The 24940-nt window shown below is 31.7% G+C and overlaps 1 protein-coding gene across 2 annotated transcripts; it reads right to left on the bottom strand.

The window, feature by feature from the left end:
* Positions 1–17145: 17145 nt before the first annotated feature.
* LOC115697704 (uncharacterized) lies at positions 17146–21159 on the bottom strand. Of its 2 annotated transcripts, XM_030624801.2 has the most exons (6): positions 20956–21096; positions 20537–20797; positions 20316–20433; positions 19288–19402; positions 18096–19103; positions 17146–17790 (listed from the first exon to the last, which is right to left on the bottom strand). In XM_030624801.2, the coding sequence occupies exons 2-6, from the start codon at positions 20685–20687 to the stop codon at positions 17524–17526; spliced, it is 1659 nt and encodes a 552-aa protein (XP_030480661.1). In that variant the 5' UTR covers positions 20688–20797; positions 20956–21096; the 3' UTR covers positions 17146–17523. The 2 variants fall into 2 exon arrangements, with proteins under 2 accessions (XP_030480661.1, XP_030480660.1); XM_030624800.2 differs by having other exon boundaries at positions 20537–21159.
* Positions 21160–24940: the final 3781 nt, after the last annotated feature.

Here is a 24940-nt window from a genome sequence, read left to right as displayed (position 1 = left end):
CGCTGTCACACTACCTCAATGGTAGCCCTTTTCAATGGTAGCGTATCTTCTACATAACTCCTAATTACATAGTTCCAACTTACTCAGAGATGGCTTTCACACATTGAGATAGGTAGCTCTATTCATCCAATGGAGCTTGAACACAGAGTTTTTGAACAACATTATTCGAAAAATGGTAGCTTACATAACACTGTTTGATGAACCTGAATATTCCTGTGAGGAGTGGACAATTTTCCTGACAAACCTGTATGACATCATAATATTACAACATTAGCAATAAAATAATGACTGAAATTCTTATAAGGTTGAAATTTTCTTCTAGGACAAAGACAAGACATTATGAACTCTAAGACAACTCAAATATCAAGGATTATGGAAAAATAAAAGCATTAAACAGTACAAACCCCTAAGGATTTCCTTAGAGAAATAAATCGGACCGAGTCAAGAGCTTTAGTAAAAATATCTGCAATTTGTTTGCTAGTTTCAACATATTCTAAGACAAGAATTTTATTTTCCACAAGCTCTCTAATAAAGTGATGACGAATGTCTATGTGCTTTGTGCGAGAGTGTTGAACAGGGTTCTTAGAAATGTTTATAGCACTAGTGTTATCACAAAAGATGGTTAAAGTTTTCAAATCAAACCCATATTCTGCCATCATTTGTTTCATCCATAACAATTGGGTACAACAACTACCCGCAGCAATGTACTCAGCCTCCGCTGTGGACAGAGAGATTGAGTTTTGCTTCTTGCTATGCCATGAAACCAGATTGTTTCCAAGATAGAAACATCCACCACTAGTACTTTTTCTATCATCTGCATTACCTGCCCAATCAGCATCACTAAAGCAAACAAGGTTAGAATTAGTGTCTTTTGAAAACCAAATCCCAAAATCAATAGTGCTATTTACATAGCGAATGATTCTTTTCACAGCAGAAAGATGGGATTCCATGGGATTTGCCTGATATCGTGCACAAACACCAACACTATAACAAATGTCAGGACGACTAGCAGAAAGATAAAGCAAACTACCTATCATACTTCGATACAAAGTTTGATCTACCTTTACTCCTTGTTCATCTTTGTTTAATTTCAAAGTTGTGCTCATGGGAGTGTTGGTATGTTTGGCTTTCTCAAGACCAAACTTTTTCACCAAATTCTTTGCATACTTGCTTTGAGTGACAAAAGTTCCCTCATCTGATTGCTTCACTTGAAGACCGAGAAAATAAGTGAGTTCACCTACCATACTCATTTCGAACTCCTTTTGCATTTGGGAAACAAAAACCTGCACTTCAGAGTTAGAAGTAGAGCCAAACACAATATCATCAACATATATTTGAGCAACAATCACATCAGAATTAATGTTTTTGATGAAAAGTGTTTTATCAACATTTCCTCTCTTGTAATCATGAGAAAGCAAGAATTCAGTTAGACGCTCATACCAAGCACGGGGTGCTTGTTTCATGCCATACAAAGCCTTGTCTAAAACATGATCAAGAAGGTGGGAATCCTTAATCGCTCCATTTTGTTGTGGGATTTCAGGAGCAGAAAGATTATGAAAAATACCATAAGATTTACAGAATTTACCATACACAGTATTTTTAAAATCTTTTCCATGATTACTCTTACCACGAACTATCTTACCAATGTTGCAATCTTTTTGAACTTTTAATTTCAAGCAAAGATACTTAAGAACATCAAAAGTATCAAAGTTTTCTCTAAAAAATTCTACCCATGAAAACCAAGAGAAATCATCAACACACATAAAAATATACCTCTTACCATTTAAGCTTTCAACCTGGATTGGACCCATTAAGTCCATATGTAGGAGTTGGAGAACTCTGGAAGTATTCACATCAGAAACACTCTTATGAGAAATTTTCAGTTGCTTACCAAGCTGACATGGTCCACATTTTCCCAAAGACTCCTTACCTAATTTAGGTAATCCTCGAACAATTCCTGCATTAGACAATCTCCTCAGATTTTTAAAATGAATATGACCAAGTTTTTCATGCCATAAATCGGTGGTGTTATCAATAACAGAATGACAAGTAGCATAGGTAGTGATGGTGTAACAGTTATCATTAGATCTGAACCCTTGCAAGACAATTTCATCAAGAATATTATACACATAACAATGATTACTATCAAAGCTCACAGTATAATCCTGATCACAAATTTGACTAATGCTAAGAAGATTAGCTTTTAGTCCATCAACCAACATGACATTCTTCAGTCTAGGAAGCCCTTCGAAATTGAGAGTTCCTATCCCTATGACTTTTCCAACAAGACCGTTACCAAAAGTAACTTCTTCACACTGCATTGGTATAATGTTCTCAAGATATTCTTTTTCACCTGTCATGTGTCTAGAACACCCACTATCAAAGTACCACATGTTAGTAGCAATAGTTTTAAAACAAGAAGAACCTATCAAGCATTTATTTTTGACAACCCATTTTTGTTTTTGTAAAACATGTTTATTTCCAAGGTAATTAGATTTAAACATGTTTTGCATAGTGATGCATTTAGGTCGAATGTGACCTTTTCTCCCACAAAAATGGCAAATAGGGATGAAACGTCTTCCATTCCCTTTAGAATTGTCAAACTTACCGTGGTGCTTCTTTTCTGTAAAGAGAGTGCTTTGCTGTAGAGACAGAAACCTGCGAGGTAGAAACAGTTCTTCCAGAAACAAAACTATTAGATTTAACAAAAGTGGTATTAGAATTAGGTTGATTAGAAACATAACCCAGACCAGCATGATTGGTTTGGCCAGATTTTTGAATTTTTTCAAAAATGGTGGAACTTGGATTTAGCATTTTCACATTCTTTTTAATGTTATCAAGTTCCTTGGTTAAAGAAATAATTTTAGACTCTTTTAAAGATAGTTCAGATTCACAACATTTAAGTTTGTCTTCCAACTCATTAATGTTGTTACACAAGACTTTATTATCTTTAACCAAGGAACGATTTTCAGCACATGTTTCCATCAACTTACCAAACATTACCTTGTAGGATTCAACCATAGAATTCTCATCAATTTCTGACTCATCTGATTCGGATCTAGATTCTTCCTTGTTGTCATCGATCGAGGTATTATTCATGCACATGAATTTTCCTTTTTCCTGCAAATTTCTTGACAAAACACTTGTTAGAGCAACTTTTTCTTTTTCATCTTCACTACTTTCAGAATCATCACTCCAAGTAACATTCAATCCCTTTTTATTTTTCTTTAAGGTATTGGCACATTCAGATTGAATATGACCATACCCTTCACACTCTCTGCAACGAATATCTTTGTTAGATGAAAAAGGTTTAGAGGGATTGTTACCTGGAATGTTACCATTTGAGTTCTTTGAAAAGTTCATTTTATTACCAACAGATTTCATGTATCTTTGGAAATTTTTTGCTAACAAGGCCATTTTATCATCATTTTCATCATCAGAAATAATATTTTCAGAATCATTGAAAGCAATACCTTTGCTTTTCTCATTCGAGAACCTTTGCTTACTCTTTTTCTTGATCTGTTGATTTAACTCAAAAGTTCTTAAAGAACCCATGAGTTCCTCAACCTTCATTTTGCCAAAGTCTTTTGCCTCTTCCATTGCTAGCAATTTTGTGTCAAACCTGTCAGGAAGCACACGAACAATTTTCCGAACCAAGACAGATTCATCTAATTTTTCTCCCAAGGCAAAAAACTCATTAGAAATATCAGATAATCTTTCATAAAAATCATTTAAAGTTTCAGTTTCTGACATTCTCAATTCATCAAATCTAGTTTGCAGCATGGTAAATCGTGATCTCTTTACATCAACAGTACCTTCAAATTGAATTTGAAGGATTTCCCATGCTTCCTTTGCAGATTCACAAGATGAGATTAATTTAATAAAACCTTCACCAACACCATTAAAAATAGCATGTAAAGCCTTATTATTATAACCAGACAGTTTTTCATCTTCAGTGGTCCAACTGAGTTCAGATTTTACCTGAGTATTACCTTTTTCATCATTTTCAGTAGGTTGAGACCAACCTGTAAGAATAGCTCTCCATGCCTTCTCATATTGCGATTTGATGAATGCTCTCATTCTGACCTTCCAATAAGGATAATTCGACTCATTCAATAGAGGAGGTCTAGAGATAGAACTTCCTTCTGCAAACAAAGACATCTCACACAAAACAAGTTAAACGTGATAACCTCAAGATTTCACTAAGAATTTAGTGACTTGCTCTGATACCAAATGAAATTCCGTATTTTAATGTTCCCAGTTTAATTATTTAATTAAGTGATTAATTAAATACAAAATAATGAAACTGGTACTGAAAACAGTTTTTCCGTAGTTACAGAATACAACTCTGTAACTCCAGAGAAACCCAGAAAAACAAACAGTGCATAAAAGTAAAAACACACAAGATTTTTGTACGTGGTTTCAACAATCCTTTCAGATTGTTACTAGTCCACGGGGCCACGCCCAGAGATAAGATTCATTAGATCGGTATCAAAAATACAAAGTAATTGACTTATGCATAAATAGACTCCCTCTTATTGTATGCCGCAAGCTTGATGTATTCCACCTACTAACTGAATCTTGATAAAACTCCAAGAGCTCGAACTCCCTTCGATCACCTTGAAGAGTGCTTGAATCCTCCCAATTCAAGGCTTAAAGGCTATCTCCCGAAAGCCTATACAACCATCTCCCGAAGGTTGTGTGCTTGTATCATCCCGATGCAAGACTTCAAAAGCAATCTCCCGAAAGCTTGTAAATACCCTTCTCCCGAAGGTGCACTGATGTTCTTCTTCGTTGTAGACTTGAATACAGACTCAAGACAATACAAACAACAAATAAACAGAGTAAGAGTAGAACAACTCTTCTCTACAAAACAAAGACACTCTTTTCTTATGATATGAAAGTGAATAAAAGAGTTAACATAACAAAGACACTCTTTCCTTAAGATATGAATATAATTCTAAGTGTGTGAAAGAGATACAAAACCTAGCTACTATAAGATGTATTTATAATGAATATACATCTCATAGACAGCTTACATTCGGTCTGAACAAGACCTCAACCCACTAGAAACTTCCCTAAAATAATTCTTCAATCAGTCCAGGAATTTCCGTTTCTGTACCTACAGAATCGTGGGCAGTAACTACAACTTTCCTTTTATAGAAAAGGAAAGTTTAGCTCTGGTTTTCTCTTCAAGAAACCTGATCTAAGAAAATGGGAAACTCAACACAAGATTAGATTACACAGCTTGTTAGATAAAAACCAAATGGGTAACCAAACTTACCATTTTTACCTTTTTTCCAAAAATAGGAAAGCTAGACAACTTTCCTTTCAAGTTTGAATACACCAAATAGGAAACCATATTAATGTATACCAGCCGAAAATATACAATGAATAATAAAATATTTTTGTCAATTAAATATGCCAAAAATGGAATTAACAATGAATTTATTTGATCTCAATATGACTGATGAACAAATTGATGTTAACTTAACATAAAGATCTATTGGTGTGAAGAAAGTAAAAGAAAAATTAAAAGTGAATAACAATATAAAAAACTAATGGAGCAAAGTAAACAATTTGTTGAAGCATTAAGAAAGAGTAACTCTGACAGAAATAAAATTCAAAGAGAAAAAAAATAGGATTCAAAAGCAAAAAAAAAAAAAATATGGCTACAAGGAGAGAAGAAAATAAAATTATACTTATGGATTTGAACTCTATATCCGATCTAGAGAGAGTCGCGAGTATATTCAAAGTGAAAAAAAATAATAAAAAAAATGCACAAACATCTCAACATAACAAACAAGGAGAAGGATCTCAATATGAGGATTCTCAAACAAATACATATTTAAAAGTTTTGATTAATATATATAATTATTTACTTTTTTCTTAAAAGTATTATTTAATTATAAAAAACTTTTAAAAAAAATATATTGTAGTCTACAGTTCCCACTAAATTTGGTGGGACACTATAGACAATCCCAATTATAAGTTTAATTATAGTGTCAGATTGGATTATATACAGTGTGAAACTACACTATTTTTGGTATTTTATATGCCGGTTAGAAATAGCCTTAGTCAATTAAAAAACAAACTACTTTGCGTGCGGTTGCATTCTATTTAGTAATAATTAAATTAATGAAATTAAAATATATATTAAAAAAATACTGAAAAAATAAGTATTTTTTTTACTAAAAATAAAATAATTTATTATTTTATTAAATCTAAATTATATGTGTTATTTAATTTATTTAATTTTTAAAATTTCTATAAGGATCGATACAATATATATTGTTTTACCGATACTGAGTAGTCATTTACGAGCTGCTAGGGATTTTTACCTCCACTCACGTATCAAAAATTGTTAGACTTTGTGCCTTAAATAAAACTCTATTTTAATGTAATCTTTATCATTCAATTATCAATAAAGAGAGAGAAGTATTTTCATCACTTATTTAGTGTGTCATTTGGTTCATGTTATCATTTATATGTTTATTTGATTTATAAATTTATCCAAACCCTTATCACATTAATATTCTTGTTTATTGTGTCATCAGCACAGTGGAAAGTAATCAAGATTGTGTGATTAAATATATATTCCTAGATTTATCAGTACACAAGGTTTAACTGATATGATAATCTACAACATAGTTTACTTGCACCTTGGATAAGTGCTATGTCCTTTCCAGGGCATTGGTTAAAGTAAAGCTTGGGTTGGATGCATGGAGTATGCATTGGAAGGGACCGATATTGAACTTGGATTAGATATGATAAATTTATCGTAATATCTATTCAATTCAATATCACCTAGTTGATCCTAGATCAAATGATCTTAATCCTGACATAATTAGGTTGGATCTCAAGAGTATTATTCATGTTCTTTGATTTGTTAGTTAAGCCTACTTTTTGGTCAGGGTGATACGTACATTTTGGGAACATGGTAGTGCAATCGAGTGGGAGCGCTAGTCATTAATATGGAATCTATAGCTTCTATTTGGACATAGAAGTGAAATGATGATTTCCTTTGAGCTTGGCTAAATAGAGATAAATGGTTGAGTACTCATTTAAGTGATTATGTTAGTTCACTGAAATATCATTTATAGGTGGCTAAGTGTTTTAAGGATAAAATACATTGAAGGGTGTAACGGTAAATTAATCCATATGCAATGTAAATCATCTATAGAGGATCATAGATTATTGAGATTATAACAATGGATAATTAATAGCGTATCTATATTGTGGAACATATAGAGCGCTCAATATAACTGAGAGTGCGATTCCAAGTTCTATGGCGGATGCAATGAGATCTACTTATTGGAAGCCCATATATATAGGCCCATGGTCCCCATACTAGTTGAGACAATACTGCTTGTAAGACTCAGTTAATTGATTTTAATTAATCAATTATAATTCTAAAATTAGACTATGTCTAGTTTATGAATTTTTCACTAAGCTAGGACTTAATTGTGAAGAAAAGAAATTCTGGAGTTTATTTGTTAATTAAGAGACTTTGTTAAGTCTAATTAATAAATATATTAAATGGCAATATTATTTAATAATTAATTTTAATTATTAAATAATTAGTTTTGACATTTAAGTGGTTAAATTGGAAAAATGACATTTTTGAGAAAATAAGATGAAAAATTAGAAAAAATAGCAATATTGCAAAGTGGAGCCCACTATCCATGGCCGGCCACTTGGGAGCAATTATCATTTTATTTTTTCATTATTTTAATGCCAAATAAATCTAACCTAACCCTAGGTGGTTTCCTATAAATAGGTAGTGATGGCTTCAAAGGAAAAAGATGATGCAACACTTTCCTTCAATAAAATTTTGAGCCATCTTTCCTATACCAAAACCGAGACTCTCTCTCTCTCTCTCTCTCTCTCTCTCTCTCTCTCTCTCTCTCTCTCTCTCTCTCTCTCTCTCTCTCTCTCTCTCTCTCTCTCTCTCTCTCTCTCTCTCTCTCTCTCTCTCTCTCTCTCTCTCTCTCTCTCTCTCTCTCTCTCTCTCTCTCTCTATTCAAACCCTAGAGTGATTAGAGTAAGTGCCCACACACATCAAGTGGTACTCAATCATAGTGTGTAAGGCTGTGAATAGGGGTGTTCGCGGTGCGGGTGGTGCGGTTTTTGACTATTTTTTCAAATCAACCCGCACATGCGGTTTTTCAAATTTTCCAAACCGCACCCGCACCGCGAAATTAAAAACCCGCAAAAACCGCACCGCAAAAAATAGTGCGGTGCGGTGCGGTTTTTGTGGTTTATGCGGTTTGGACTATCACTAAATAATTAAACTATCACAAATACAACAAACTTTGAGCAAAACTTGTCAAAATACCATAAGACTTGAAAATAAATATGAAAAAAAAAAATTAAGTGTCAACAATACAATAATTAGTAGACTTTAAGTTTTTTTATTGAAAGAATAGTAGACTTTAAGTTGAATATTCACATATTGGACCTAAATAAATATAAAAATTGGTATTTATATAATATGCGGTGCGGTGCGGTTTGAACCGCATATTAACAATTAAAAATTGCAAACCGCAGCGCACCGCGCGGTTTAGGAAAAATTCAAACCGCGACCGCACCGCAAAGAATTTCAAACCGCATTTTTTTTTTGCGGTGTGGTGCGGTGCGGGCGGTTTGAGCGGTTTGGGCGGTTTGATGAACACCCCTAGCTGTGAAGAATCCAGTTATAATAGAAGGAGATTCGGACTCAGATCTTGGTGATACTCTGCTACAGAAAGGATACAAGGGTTAGAGATCTTAGTGGAATGAGACATTATATTCCACTGCAACCACTGTAAGGTTCCTGAAACTTGACATGTGTTTATTTCATATTATTTTAGAAGTTCATGTTTAGGATGTTAATAACATACTTGTTAGTAAATCTAGATCCTGGTAAAATAATTCCAACAAAAATATGGAACATGTGTCATCCACTCCTATTGCCACGTCATGGTACAAGAAATAGGATAACAAATTGTTTTATAAATGTTTTCTTAATTTTTATCAGATTTTAAATTAGTTTTATAATTGATTTCTTAATTATTATTAGATTTTAATCTAGTTTGTATTTAAATTTTAAATTTTAAATGAAATTTTAAATAAATTTAAATATTAAAGTGTATTAATTTTAAATTAAGGTTTTATATGTATCAAATTATAAGGTTACACGTGAAATAATTTTAAATTATAAAGTTATATGTGTTATAATATCAAATTATAAAGAGTTTTGCTACAAATATTTTGATAATTTAAGTACAAAAAAATTACTAAAAGATCTTTGTGTAGTAACAAATAGGGATGCACACGGGGCGGAGAGGCTGGAAGTGCTCCCCTATCTCCATCCAAGTTAAGGATTTTAATCTCCATCCCCGCTTATTTTTCATCAGGGACGGGGCGGGATGGAGCAGAGAATCCCTTAATATAAAAATTAAGTTTATTTTAAAATTTTAAATGTATGAAAATATTAAGTTATATATAAATTATAATATTACAAATGATTTATTATTGAATCTACTACTTATTATACAAAATACAACTTACAAAATAATAAAAATGACACTAATATACAAAAAAAAAAAAGATATAAAACACATATTATAAAACTAGGTTAATATTACGTACAATATGCACATATATTAAGTTATATTTTAGTTTTTATTTAGGTTATGTATATTTTTAGTTTTATAATTAGTTTTTTAATGTTATTCAATAAATAAAATTATTTTTATTAAAAAAAAATTTGATTTAAGTATTATTTATAAAAAGAAAACATAATAATATTCAAAAAAATTTGTTAATTATAATTTTAGTTTAATTACCGTAATGCTTTTAATTTATAATATTTTCATTGTTTTTGAAATATTATACACTTTTTTTTTAAAATAATTATAATAGAAATATATATTTTTTGGTTAAAACATGATAATAGAAAGATTATTATTTTAAATACGTGCAATGGATTTAAATTTGAATTGTAATATTAAAAAAAAAAACTTTATGTTATATAGACGCATTTAATAAGTAGATAAGAGATTAAAAAAATATGTACAGCGAATTTAAATTTAAATTGTAACGTTTTTTTTTTTAAAAAAAAAAACTACATTTAATATAACGTATAGTTATAAAATATTAATAAACAGATAAGTAATATATTATATAGGTACCCACCGGGACAAAGAGTATCATCCCTGTTTAGACGGGAAACCTCCGCCCTAGTAGGGGCGGGTCCTTGGGGATCCCATCCCTATGGAAAAAATATGCATTCCTATTAACAAATTGCAAAACATTAATTAATAATTATAGTTAATTTAATTTTAAAATAAAATTAATATTAATTAAGGTTTTATAAGAAAATAAAGTATCAGGTTAAAAGTTATCACAAATTAAAAATTATAAATAAATATATTTGATGTTACTATTAAAACTTCTTATATATTTTTTTATATATTGTGAGATATTTAATGTGCATGATCAATTTGACAATTGAATGCAATTAATTTATTTTTTTGATAATTTGTGATTATTCTCGTAATGCATGGACTTTAATCTTTTATATATATATATATATAGGTAGCCGATTTTGTATTCAGAAATATAAAACACAGAATGTATTCTGTTGTACGGCAGGTACGTAATAATGTGTCTCAGGTACAAAATAATGTGTCTCAAGATACGTTACCATTTTTTAACCCTGATTACCCCTAGATAAACTCCAGCCCTCAGATCAAATAACTACTCTATCTAACGGCTGATGTACATCATAGAATACATTTCGTGAAAGTACATTAACGGAACAAAATCGTGTCCCTATATATATATATATATATTCGATCACACTTTTGTAACATTCTTAAGATATATAGTAGAACTCCAATGCACCACTTCATTATCTTTTGATGTGTTAAAATATAAGACAAAGTCAAGTATATGTGTCTCAAACTACAAACCTACAATATAATAATGTGATTGTGTTAATGATATACTTGTGAGGTATATTGTTATGTGGAGTGTGGACATTGGTTCTCATAAATTATAAACTTAGAGTAATTACTTCTACTTGGTCATTTGGAAAATGTTGGTAAAGTGAGAAATGTTTGAACTACTTTTTACAATTAAGTCAAACTGATTGATTGCTTAATAAATTAATATTCCTAAGAAAATGGGTTTATTAGTTTATAATTATTATTTTGTATTTATTTGTTTTCCAAATCCTTCAAATATGGATTAAGTGTAGTTTGAAAAACATAAGTATCAATGGCTAATACTTTTGTTTTTTAATTTTTTAATCACAAAATGAAAGTAAAATATGCATTCTGTAACCATTTTTGTTTTTTAATTTTGAAAACAGAAAATAAAAGTGTGTTCCGTAAAGTTCATTTTTATTTTTATTTTTTGATTTTATTTAAGTTAGGTCTAGGTCCAGGGTCAAATTCGGGTTAAGGTCAGAAGTCGGGTTCAACGCTAGGGGCGTGGGGGGATTTGGGTCCAGGTCTGATCGAAGTCTAATATATTAATTAAGAAAAAAAAAATTATTTAAAAAAATATTGAAAGTGATTTTATTTATTTTTTTTAAAAATTAAATTTTGATTCTCAATTAGAAAATTAAGAAGTATAAACAGTTTCGTTGAATATATTTTTTAAAAATATTTTTATTTTTTCAATTTTAAAAACAAAAAACTGATTAAAAAAATATTATCAAATGCCACTATAACAAATAATATGCAACCAAAGACAAATGATAAAATACATTATCAAATCTCTCTATATTTTCTTTCACCTCATAAACAAATGCTAATGAGAGAAATAAAGACAATTAAATATAAAAGAAATTATTAAAATAAATAAATAGAGAAGCTTTAAAGTTTAACTATATTTACCTAAAGATTTTTGAGAATTTGGGATGGTGGATTTTAACTAAGAATTTAGAGTATTTGTTGGAGATGAAATATTTTAACTGTTTAGCTATTTTTTTTAGTCCTTAGCTATTATAAAACATCTATTGGAGATGCTTTTAGTTTCATTAATCAATATTGAATGGTAAAAAAATATTTTCATATTAAAAATATATTTTTGTTAAATATTTAACAAAGAATTAAGGATATTAAAAGATAGATTAAATATTATTCTAGACTCTATATTTTATAAAAATTATTAATTTGTTTTTCATCTTGTTAAATGACAGTTCGAACTTTATATTTTACCAAATAGAACATAATAATACTCGTGATTTGACTCTTTAATTTGTGACCCATCTTTTACCTCTAAATAGAGAAACTATAAAGTTTAGCTACATTTAGCTAAATATTTTTTGAAATTTGGAATGATGTATTTTAGCTAAGAATTTAGAGAATTTGTTGAAGATGAATGTTAACTTTTTAGCTATTTTTTAGCTCTTAGCTATTATAAAATATCTATTGGGGATATTTTCATATTAAAAATTATAATTTTTGTTAATTATTTATCAAAGAATGAAGAATATTAAAAGATAGATTAAATATTATTTTAGATTTTATATTTTACAAAAATTATTAATAGATATTTTATCTTGTTAAATGACAATTTTAACTTTATATTTTACCAAATAGAATATAATAATGCTCATGAATCTTTAATTTGTGACCAATTTTTGACCTCTAAATATTGTAAGTCTAAAAACGATTATTTAAAATATATATTATTATTTCAGATAAAAAAATAATTATTTTCTTAATAACATTTGATTTATAAAACCGAAATCAAAAGTTATAATAACTAGATGGATGCCATTATTTATTAATTGAAAAAATAGCTAAAATTATTCGTCAAAATTGAAAAAAAAATAATAATGAAATAAGAAACATATTTAACATATAAAAATTTAGGGAAATTTACCCTGGGTATCATTTCGTGTTTTCAATATTCAAATAGTTTTAATCTTAATTTTTCTATATAACAGTGCATAACGTAGTTATTTTAAATTTCTAAAGACTATTTAGATTTTAGACTGTAATCTATATTGTAAATATTTAGCCAAAAAGTTGACTTGATGACATGGACAGTGTTTTTGACACGTGACACGAAGGAAACAATCTTAGGGTCCCACATCCAAAGATAAAGCAATGTTACCTGCACACTGGGGACACCTAGGTAAGCACCAAGATCCAGCAAAGTCGTTTCTAAGTGCTATCCTTCAACAAATAGGTCATAATGACGAAAAAACGATGAACCATGAAGCTAAATATGTCACTTGGAAATCCCGGAGCTTAGCCTGGGCCCAGTTAAGTATTGGGCGCCCAGGTTGATAGCCTGTGCGCTGGCTTGCATTAGTTTTGGTTCATAACAACTTCTCATGTGCAATTTGCTTAGTTATTGCACTAGAATACATGAGAGACATGCCTCGACCAAGTTTCATACATTGGAGACAAGTTTGGAAGAAACTACACCTAAAGACAACATGTGCACATTGGGCGCACAGGTTGACATCCAGTCGACCTGAGCGGCGCAACAACGAGTTTAGGTTTTTAGGAGCTTCTTTGGACCCCGATTCCTCAAATCCAACAACGAACAACGCCAAGACATGAGTTTTCATCAATGACATCCCAAAGGATCCCATCTCAAACTATGGGAGCCCATGTTGGCTTTAGGGGTGTTCGCGATGCGGGTGGTGCAATTTTGGACTATTTTTTCAAACTAACCCGCACATGCGGTTTTTTATATTTCCCAAACCGCACCTGCACCCGCACCGCGAAACTATAAAACCGCAAAAACCGCACCGCAAAAAATAGTGCAGTGTGGTACAGTTTATGCGGTTTGGACTATCACTAAATAATTAAAATATCACAAATACAACAAAGCTTGAGCAACACTTGTCAAAAATACAATAAGGCTTGAAAATAAATATAAAAAAAAGTTTCAAGTTAACACAATACAATAATTAGTGGGCTTAGGTTGGACCTTCACATATTGGACCTAAATAAATATAAAAATTGGTATTTTATAGTATGCGATGCGGTGCGGTTTGAACCGCATATTAATAATTCAAAACTGCAAACCACACCGCGCGGTTTAGGAAAAATTCAAACCGCGACCGCATCGCAAAAAATTTCAAACCGCATTTTTTTTGCGGTGCGGGCGGTTTGAGCGGTTTAAGCGGTTTGATAAACACCCCAAGTTGACATTGCAACTTGGGCCCCAAATCTGCTTCAGTGAGTAACACCCGTGAAAATTAGAAAAAAATTGAAGTCCATTAAGTACTTTTCCCCAAAAAAAAAAGTGAACATCAACGAGTTAAATTCCTAGCACTTTTTCCCCTCCTAGTCTCCTAGTGATAGCTCCCAAGCTACTATGGGCACCTAGGTTGACATAGGTCAACCACTGGCACTCTAGTACACTTTTTCGGAGAAGTCCCCCAAGCATTTTCCTTATTTTCGTCGAAGGTGAAGATATAAGTCCTTTCAATAAGCAAACAAAACCATTAAAGGCCCAGATGAAAAACTAGGCGCTCAACACAATAGGAGCACTCACCCTGAGCGCCTAAGTTGACATATCCACGTGATTCGTGGTTCCGTTGATCCGATTGTAATTTCGTCTCGAGCATTATTCTTGTTTTGCTCTCAAAACGAGATATGAGACTTGGAATCAAAAGAAAAAATCATCCAAGTGGTGGTTCAGCCTACGGGCACGACACTGGGCGCCCAAATTGACATTCAACTTGGGGCTCAATGTTCTGTCTATCATACGACAGTTCCATCACGAGCATTGGTCTTGTTTTACCACTAAAATAAGATTTAGATGCTCCCACAAGTCAATATCTCATGTACATGTATCATGCACAAGTCCACCGACACCCACGCACACTAGTGATCACCCTGTCGTCACCTAGTCGTCACCAGTGATCACTCAAACATCTCTTCCGTGCATCGAGTAAAATTGCCAAGAGACGGTGAACAACTTCACCGGAGTCAAAGAATGAACTAAGAAGTGCTTTCACATCATTTTGCATCTCAAAATATGCAAAAAATTCCAAAAATTGTAAGTTTTAGGTGGCCAGGCTGACATTTGCGGCAACCTAGTTGCCCGCAAATCAATTTTGCCAATTTTTCAACACTGCACACCACTCAATATTTTAGCCATAAATCACTGAATTTTTTTAGATGACGCGGTTCAAGTGGCATTGGAAAGCTCTTTTCAAGATGGGTCTAAGCTTGTCTAATGTTCTTCCCATGATTTTGATGTTTTGGGCCTCAAAATCAGTTCGCGAGCTCGGATGCGAATCGCAGAAATTTTTTGGGAAGTTTCATGCAAATTTTTCCTAATTCCCTTTTCACTCTCCATTCTCTCTACAAGGTCAGAGCTCCTCTCTCCTTATTGTTTCGCTCTGTAGAAATTGTGAGGTTAAGCTAGACTTAGTCATTTTTTCTCTAGTTCTCTTTGTGAGACAATTTGTTTTTGTGATAATAAAAGCTCGAAGTAGACGTAGTTCTATTACAATCGCGATATGAGAAGTGAACTACTATAATTTGGTAGTGTTTTCTTTATTTTTTGTTTTTTTTTTTTCTGTGGCCACTATTGCTTATTAAACAATATAGAGTTGGCCACTTTTCAGAGTCAACAGTAAATTATTTTAAATTTCTCAAAACTTTATATTTTGAATAACTACAATATACACCATTATATAAAACAATTGAGAATATTTATATTTAGAAACACAATGAAATCGTATCAATACACCTATTTTTGAGGAGTGTTATACTATTGAACTAGATCGCCCAAAAGTTATTGAACATATATATTTAATAAAGGGGTAATTACATATTACACTAATTTTTTATATTTTTACGTTCAATTTTTTTTTTTTTTTACATTTTTACTGTATTCTATAAAAACACGAGAAAACAAGAAGAAAACTACATGAAAGTAACAAGAAAATTACATCAAAACAACATAAAAAATAATATATAAATAACAAAAAGTTAATAACAAAATAACAAGAGTATAACATAAAAATACACTAAAAGATCGTATTTCGTGCAAATGAAATCTAAAAAATTATGTACAACTGTATTTTTGTAATTTATTTTTGGTTGTTTTTGTATTTTTTTTTAATTATCCCTTTAATAAAAGCAAATATTAATGTTAAGGCTTGGATTAGGATGGATGCGATGCATACATTGATTTAGGAGTCTAAAATATAATGATTTAACTATGGACCAAAATGGTGGTCTAAGATACAAACATGACAAGTCCTTATCACAACCCACAACCTCCCACACATCATACTCTCTCTCTCTATTTATATATATATTATTTTAGTTTATTTTCATCTTTATTTATTATATAAAAAAACTGATTTGATCTCTGTTTATTATTATTATTATTAGGTTATTATTTATTGGAAATATTTTCATCTTTCAGCCGGCACTTGGGACGATGTGTAGTAGGATTGAGCAGTTTACATCTAGCAATAACTAGCTTTTTGGTCATTGTATTCAAAAAAAAAAACAAAAAAATCTCAATAGCTTTGTATTTTTTAAAGAAAAAAAGAGTCACAAACCGTAAAAAAAAAATACTAAAAATAAGGTATTTTGAAAAACAAAATCCTCAAATAAAAGAAAAGAGAGGTTGCTACTAAATTCATGGGCCAGAACCACCCCTTATAGGGAAACTAAAAATGTTGGGCCTAAAATGACCCAATACATAGGCATAAGATTCATCTTGGGCCTGAAAATTACTGCACAATTTTCTTTCATGTTTGCCATTAAATATAGGGATTATTTCACAAATACACAAAAATAACAAAAAATTACAAAAATACAATTTCACGAAATTTTAAATATTCTTATAATTTTTTTAATTTTATTTATAAAATATACAGTCTTTTTATGTTGTACTCTTGTTAAATTATTGTTGATTTTTTATTATTTGTATGTTATTTTTTTTTGTTATTTTGATGTTATTTCAATGTTATGTTCATGTTACTTGTAAATAGTTTCCGTGTTGTTTTTATGGAAAATCGTAAAAATATAAAAAAAAATTCTTTAAACGTAAAAATGTAACTTTTTTACAAAAAAAAAATTGTGATTTATGTAATCATTTCTTAAATATAATGATAGAACAAGAAGAAAAAGAAGGTTGTCAACTTGTCATGACGCAAAATTTGAATTTGAACATCTTAACTTAAATATGTGCTTCAAATATTGATCTAAACATATATTCCAGATCCCAGAAAATCAAAAACTGAAGGAGCTCTTCAGCTTGATAATGAACAGCATTACAGGTCAAAAGCTTGACTAAAGAGCAGTTTAACGATGAACCCCATAAATAAAAAAGTTCATCATCATCATCAAACAAGTCACTCTTGTCTCACTACCAACAGAAAGATGCTTTAAATTATATATTTTTATAACAATGAAACAGCAAAGCTTTCTGAAAAATCATAAACTAAATTAACTTGACTTAGCAGTAGTGATATAATAAGCATTATAAGACCTCGTAAGAGGCTAATAATAATAGTCCCATATGTTGTTATGTTACCTACCAATGGCGGCTTGCCGAATAAGAGTTTCCTTGATCACTTCCAACATCGTTGCCTTCAATGTCGTCGCTCCCATCTAAACAACCGGAACAAGCATTGTTCACACTTGGTTCAGAGCTCGCGTTGCTGCTTGTAGCATGAGGAGATTCTGAATTGCTTATTGTCCTGCTTTTTGTTGGTCCTGATCGGATACTGTACATGGATGAAGCTGGAATAGCCGTCACGAGTGGTCGTAGACTACCACCTTGCATGCTTCGCCTTATATCCTGAGTAAGAAAGAAATTTCACAACCAAATTATAAATGAAGCACTTTACATAAGTTGTAGTTTGCAATGAACCATGCATAGGGTCTTATATGATTTACCCTTTAAATCAAGGTCTGTGCCTAGGACTCACCCAGCCGCGAGCTCAAAAGAAAAAATTCATTTTAAAAATACATATTCGTTTAATAAGAACCCAAAAATTCTATTTTTCCTAAGGCCTAACAAAACTCGGGGCCGGCCTGCTATAAATTATGCTGCAATGGAAAAAAGCAGGATTTCAACAAGGACAAAAACAAAGATGTGCATACCATGTGTCTTAGAGCCATATCCAGGGATTTCTTTGAAAGTGATCTTCCAAAGCCTAAGCTGTCAGCAGACTGAGACTTCCCAGAAGAATAACTATGGGAAGAATGATCGTTATCTCGCTTTGGCGGTGCCAGTTTCCTCATGTTTACAACTCTTTCAACCATTTGTGTTCCAATAACAACAGGACTAACTTCATCATTGTCACCACAGCTAGATTTGCTCATATGTTTATTGAAGTTCTTATTACTAGTAGCGACAGTACTATGTGAAGACCGTCCCCTAGATGGAGAACACGATTGCTGTCTACCATTAGCACCCGACACAGTAGAAATCGATTTAACAACAGGTACTACCGGCCGTACCCTAGAAGCAGAGGCTGGTCTTTCTGGCAATGTTGTCTTTAAATTATGGGGAGCATTAACAGAGGAACCAGGAATCTCAGAGGGTTTCCAAGGCCTTGATTTTACTGTAGGTGAAGGGCCACGTGAAGTCGCTGAACTTTTTGAGCTTGTGGGACGTAACTTGGATGCTGAAGAAGCTCGACCTGTTGGAGCAGATACACCAGGTGCATTTAGTGAGGTTGATGGCTGACGTGTTGGTGTTGCTGACCGTGCTGTCGACTTGGAAGCTGGCAATGCAGGTCTGGCAGTTGGTGTTGAAGCCCGAGCAGTGGACCTAGATGGAGTTGAAGCCCGAGAGAAGGGCCTAGTTGGAGTTGAAGACCGAGCAGAGGACATAGTTGGAGTTGAAGACCTAGCTTGAGGAGCCACATTTTTAGATGAAGGAAATGAGGCCCGTGAACTTGGTGTAGATGATCTCGACGGTTTGGTTGTTAATGGTAATGTAGGCCGTGCAGTTGGAGTTGCAGATCTCCGAGTCACTGTTTTCGGTCCCTCAGATGAAGATGGCCTTCTGTTTCCAATAGAGGAAGAATTTTTTTCAGATGGCAAGTTTGGATTTTTAGATGATATATTTCTCCTTGAAGCAGGCTCCACTTGAATATTTGCTGGCTGCACCCCACATCATAGAAATAAATACTACCAAATCAGAATATTTTAGCTTTTAAGTACAAAAACAATTACTCTTAAAACAATTAAAGTACAAGAACAGCCAGGGACAACAATGTAGACAAAATTCCAATGATACTAAAAACTATATATAAGCTTGCAACTCAAATGAACTAGAAACTCTCACCCTCGACCGCAAGGCAGTGGGACGAGACGAAGGATTCTCAACCTGACTTGTTGCACTTCTTTGTGATCCCAAATCCAAAGAAGGCAAAAGTGGGGTACCAGGTGGTGTAAGAAGCCTGAATATAGAGATTCATTGTAAATACAAAGCCATAAAATAAACAAATATATTGGCAAAATCATATTATTTTGTACTGAATCTCTTAACTCATTGGTTAACTTTGTGTTAATAGAGTTTAAGTGGTATTGAATGCATAGACTTGTGATTAATTACTAACTTTATTACAGTAGAAAGACATAAAAAGATAGGGACAGTTTACGTCCCCATTTGATTAACCATGACTATAGATAAAGAAATAACAGCTCACCTAATATGAAAGAAAGTACAAAGGTAATAATCATTTAACAGGAGCCAATAATTCAAATGATTTCTTAGTGTGTCACTATGTTCTTTTTTAGGATTGTCTAAAAGTGTATGAAAAGAAACAAAATTTTAAAAGAAGACATTATGCTTTATGCAGATATTCATGAAAGTTTCATCCAATTATTCATGAGAGGAGTTTCAAAATTTTCAAAAAAAGTAGTCAAAATGAAAATAATAAAACTTGTAGAGCTCCATTTGATTCTCAAGAATAAGAGAAAAGGGAACAAAAATACTTTAAGCCATTACCACTAACTTTCCTTTTTCTCTTGTCTAAAAGTAGAATTTTCATGACTAGTGATGGAACAAGATTCTTTATCTAAGTTGTACAAAGTTAAAGCAAAATAGTCCCTTTTTCAGTTTCACAGTGTTCTAGAATTAGCAATCAATTAATTGATTAATTACCCACTAATCAATTTTCAAAATCTATGATCCCCGCCTTGGTCCCTTGGCTAAAATTAACACCTAACTAGTGAACCCATTTTTACCGATCAACAGTTTCTTGACCAAATTTACTAAACAGATCACTTGAATCATCCTATTGATTCAGATTAGAGCAACAACCCAGAAAAATAAATAAATAAATAAATAAAGACAAATCAAAATATTACCAATCGTAATCGGATTTATCATTTTCTGAGTTTAAAAATTCCTCAACTCGGCTCTTTCGCTGCGGTGGCATAGACGAGACACTCTTTGAAATTGGCGATTTCGGACTGTTATTCGATTCTGCAGAACATCATACACAATCACATTCAATGCCAAAAACAAGAACAACGTATATATATGTGTATATGTATATGTATATGAGGAAGTGAAAACGACACCGTACCAAGAAGAAGATCATCGAGCTCATCAGAGTTACTATTATCGTTTGGAAGCTGAAGAAGAAGACCATTATTTGCTTCGTTCTCTTTCTCCAATCTTCTCATCTCGAAGAATAACGCCAGCTCTTCATCTTTCTCACTCATCACCTTCCCCATTTTTTTTCTCTCCTTCTCTCTCTCTCAAAATAACAAAAGACACTTCCTTCACTGTTCAAACCTCTCAAAACACGAAAATGGAAACAATCCCAGATCTGAAACTGAGAAAACTATAATGCCCAAAAAGGAATAGAGTGAAAATAATGTAAAAAAAGCTAGCTATTATTAATGATAGAAAAAGAGAAGTGAGATTTTAATGTTACGAAAGAGAAAAAGAACCCTTTTTTTTCAAACGAAAACAATAAATCTAATTAACGCTCTTTACCACCTTCTTTTAGCTCCAATGATGACTATCTTTTTCAAAAATGGCGTTCAAACAAATTTTATACCAAGAAGAGTTGCAGAGAGAGAGAAGAAGAAGAGGAAATAAAAATGGTATTTTTGTAATTTTTATTTAATTTTCGTCTAATGTTTTTAGAAGACTCGAAGAGCGGAATACTTCATTTAATTACTCTTTTATTTTAATAATAATAATAAAAAAAAATAGGAAACTGAAAAAGACCCAGATAGAAAGGATTTGAAAGAACGTGACTTGAAATTCCGAAAATACCCTTACGTACATTTATGGTCCAAGTGTGACGTGGCATATTCATTATTCTCTTCTATACACATTATTATTATTATTATTATTGTATGTATTGAGAATTGTATGTCAAACCAAGCCACGTTACCAGAAAATATAAATATCAAAGGTTATGGTTTCAAATTTTCTTTTTTATTATAATAAACAATTCTTCTTTCAAAATACCAATAATAATAATAATAATAAATAATTCTCTTTACAAAATAAAAAGGACATTGATGATTCACCAACCACATGGTTATGACTTTCTCAAGCAATTAAAATGTCTGAAAAATCATCATCTAATTTATTACTCACTGCTAGGGTTATTTAAATGGTTTTTAACATTGTTGTTCTTCCAATTCATGGTGAATTGATCAAGTAGTTTTGAATTTTTGTTTTAAGCCAATTTTTTAAGTTATAAATTTCTAATTGTGTAACATCAAATCGTTGCATCAACTAGTGGGGTGGATAAACAATAAACTTAACATATTAATAAATTTAAATTACTTTTTTAAATTTTTTGTAATATAACTATCTAATTAAATATTCTAATACACAACTAAATATAGTTATAAAATTTCAAATAATTCTATTTTTTTTTTTTTGCTAGACAATAATTAAATAATAATTTTATTATTTAAATTATTAAATTATTAAATTATTATGTTCTACAATGCACATAGAGATACAGTGTGCTCGGCCTAGAAAAGATCTCTCTTTTGTAGTGTGGCGTAAGCTTTTACTGTCAGAAAATTGTTGTGCTCCAATAGAAATACTAAATCAACAAGATTACAACTCTATGACAAATAATACAAAGGACAAAATATGTATAAATAATGTTACAACACTAAACAAAATATACACATAAAATAGAGAACAGAGATGAAGAGAGGGATTACAACTCAAAGCCATAAGCTACACATAAACACAATATATAAATAACATATATATATATATATAAGAGATGTGAGATCAATCTCAACACCACATACACCACAAGTGTATAATAGGAGAATCACAAAACTTGAACAAGGTCTTACACCTTTGTCCAAAAGTTTATTTCCCCCTACCACAAGCACTTGGGGAAAAGAAAAGAATGGAAATAGCTTTCTGGATTTATCAAGCCTATAGTATTTCTAGCAATGTGCTCTCTTGATAGAAACTTGTTCTCCCAAAGTAAACTCAAGACCTCTATTTATAGTGTTTTGAGGATCACATTTAAAAATTAAATTTTTTCATCACATGACTGTTACCAACTCATTAATTTGTGTTTAATGGAATAAAAATATTGGACAAGAAAGCTGGAAACAAGCTCAAATAGTTTATATACGTTTATGAATGTTTTCAAAAATCTGGTTCCAGATGTTCGAAAACAACTATTAAACAACTATTTCCACAGAACTCAAAATGTAACTCCTCTCCGAGTTAAATATTTTCCCAACGTCCCAATACTCATTTAAATGATATAATTGAGTATTGTAACAGTTTCTAACAGCTAGAAACTTATCCCATTAATTCCATAACTCTCATATGTAACAACTCACATAATTACATATTTATCAATTTTGATCCTTAGGTTACAATCTATTTTCAGATTTGTAACTCCTCATATATTAAAATTTTATGTGTATTATTATACTATATATGATATAATATAACCTCCAACACATAATATATATTAATCTCATATTAATATATAATTTGTCACATTTAAATATTTTAATCTATATTATATTATAACAAATAATATAACATTCACGACCACTTGCCAAGCTTGGCACTTGACAAGATTGACACCATCATACCAAGATTGGCAATGTGGTGGAGCCTTTCCTACCGTAAGGGAGAGATGGATGACGCACAATGATGCTATGTTGTTTTCGAAAAAACCATAAATTAGATGCGCGCATGGGACTAGGTCTTTAAGCTGGAGGCCCATATTCTCACAGGTTGATTCGAAAAGAATGCTCGATGAGGTTCCATTGTCTATCCTACTCCACACTACTGTCATGTTTGAAATTTATACTTTAACAACTAAGGGGTCATTATTAGGATAATGTACATGAGGAGCATCTTCTTCACTGAATGATATAAGTGTATTGTCCCTGCGCGGTTGTTTGGGAGTTCTCTCTTCCACATCTAACACTTCTTCTTTTTTCTTGTATTGGAGCGTACGACCATACCTTTCTCGGTTTCTCAGTACCAACACTCGAAGGCCTTTTTTCTTACTCAGAACACCAACTGCAAATGACAGTTCCACTTGAGCAGAGTGAGCTTTGTTAAATCAGAGAAAACACCACGTGGGAAATTTTTAATGATGCCATAAACCTCTGTCCTTAAGTCAAAACAAGTAACCTTTAAATCCAAGCCTAGTGTCGTAGACTGAACTGTTGGGTTTTATGCCCTAAATAAAACTCTTTACAATCTGATTAGTTATCAATATAAGAAATTTGAAGTGATTGATGTTTGCATGAATTTTACATGCTAATGGTTTAATATGTTTAATATGTTTATTACATTCATACACACAAAATCAGTTAAATCCAGATCATATGTTTATTCACAATTACAGTATCGTCAACACAGTGGAATGTGATTGTGATCATATGAATCAAAAGTTTTGGTCCCTGTTTCATCAGTGTTATTGGATTTACACTAATGTGATAATCAGCAATGATGTGTACTTACACTTGGAGTAAGTGTTATGTTCTTTCCAGGACATTAGTAAAGTATACTAGTTTCGAATGTATGGAGTATACATTGGACTGGACCGATATTGCAACTAAGTTAAGATATTACAAACTTACCGTTATACATATCTTTCCAAGTCAATATCAGTAGTTGATCTTACGATTAAAAGAATCTAAATCCTGATATGTTTAGGCTCAACTCAGGAGTGTTATTCATGTTCTTAGATTTATTAGTTAAGCCTACTTTCGGGTCAGGGTGATATGTATATTTCGAGGACATGATAGTATGATTGAGTGGGAGTGCTGAACATAAATATGGAATCTATAGCTTCTACTGGTGTATAGAAGTCAAGTGATGATTCCCTTCGAGCTTAGCAAATAGAAGTAAATGGATGAGCTCTTGTTTAACTGACTAATTATTAGATCACTAAACACCATTTACAGGTAGCTAAGTGTTTTAAGGGGCAAAATACATTGAGGGGTGAGAACGGTGAAGAAATCCCATCTCGATGTAAATCATCTATATAGAGGATCTTTAAATCACAATAAGATTATAACAATGGTTAAATGAGATAGTATATTGGTATCGTGAAACATACAATATGCTCTATATAAGTCTGAGAGTGCAATTCTAAGTTCTAAGAGTGGATTCAACGAAGAATTAATAAGTAGGAATTTACTTGGTAAATTTGGTTCGCTTATTGGAAGCTCAGCATATAGATCCGTGGTCCCCATTCTAGCTGAGAACATTCTGCTTGTAAGACTCATTAATTGATTCGTGATTGATCAATTATAATTCTAAAGTTAGACTATGTCTAATTTTATGAATTTTCACTAAGCAGGGGTGAAATTGTAAAGAAAAGAGTTTCTAGGTTTATTTATTTATTAATGGACTTTTTATGTCTAATTAATAATTAAATTAAATGACAATATTATTTAATAATCTATTTTAGTTATTAAATAATTAGTTTTGGCATTTAAAAGGTTAAAATTAGAAA

The sequence above is a fragment of the Cannabis sativa genome, chromosome 7 (genome assembly GCF_029168945.1).
Source record: "Cannabis sativa cultivar Pink pepper isolate KNU-18-1 chromosome 7, ASM2916894v1, whole genome shotgun sequence".
NCBI classification, from domain to species: domain Eukaryota; kingdom Viridiplantae; phylum Streptophyta; class Magnoliopsida; order Rosales; family Cannabaceae; genus Cannabis; species Cannabis sativa.
The sequence above is the reverse complement of the archived record's forward strand: the minus strand, read 5'-3'. Positions and strand labels throughout refer to the sequence as shown.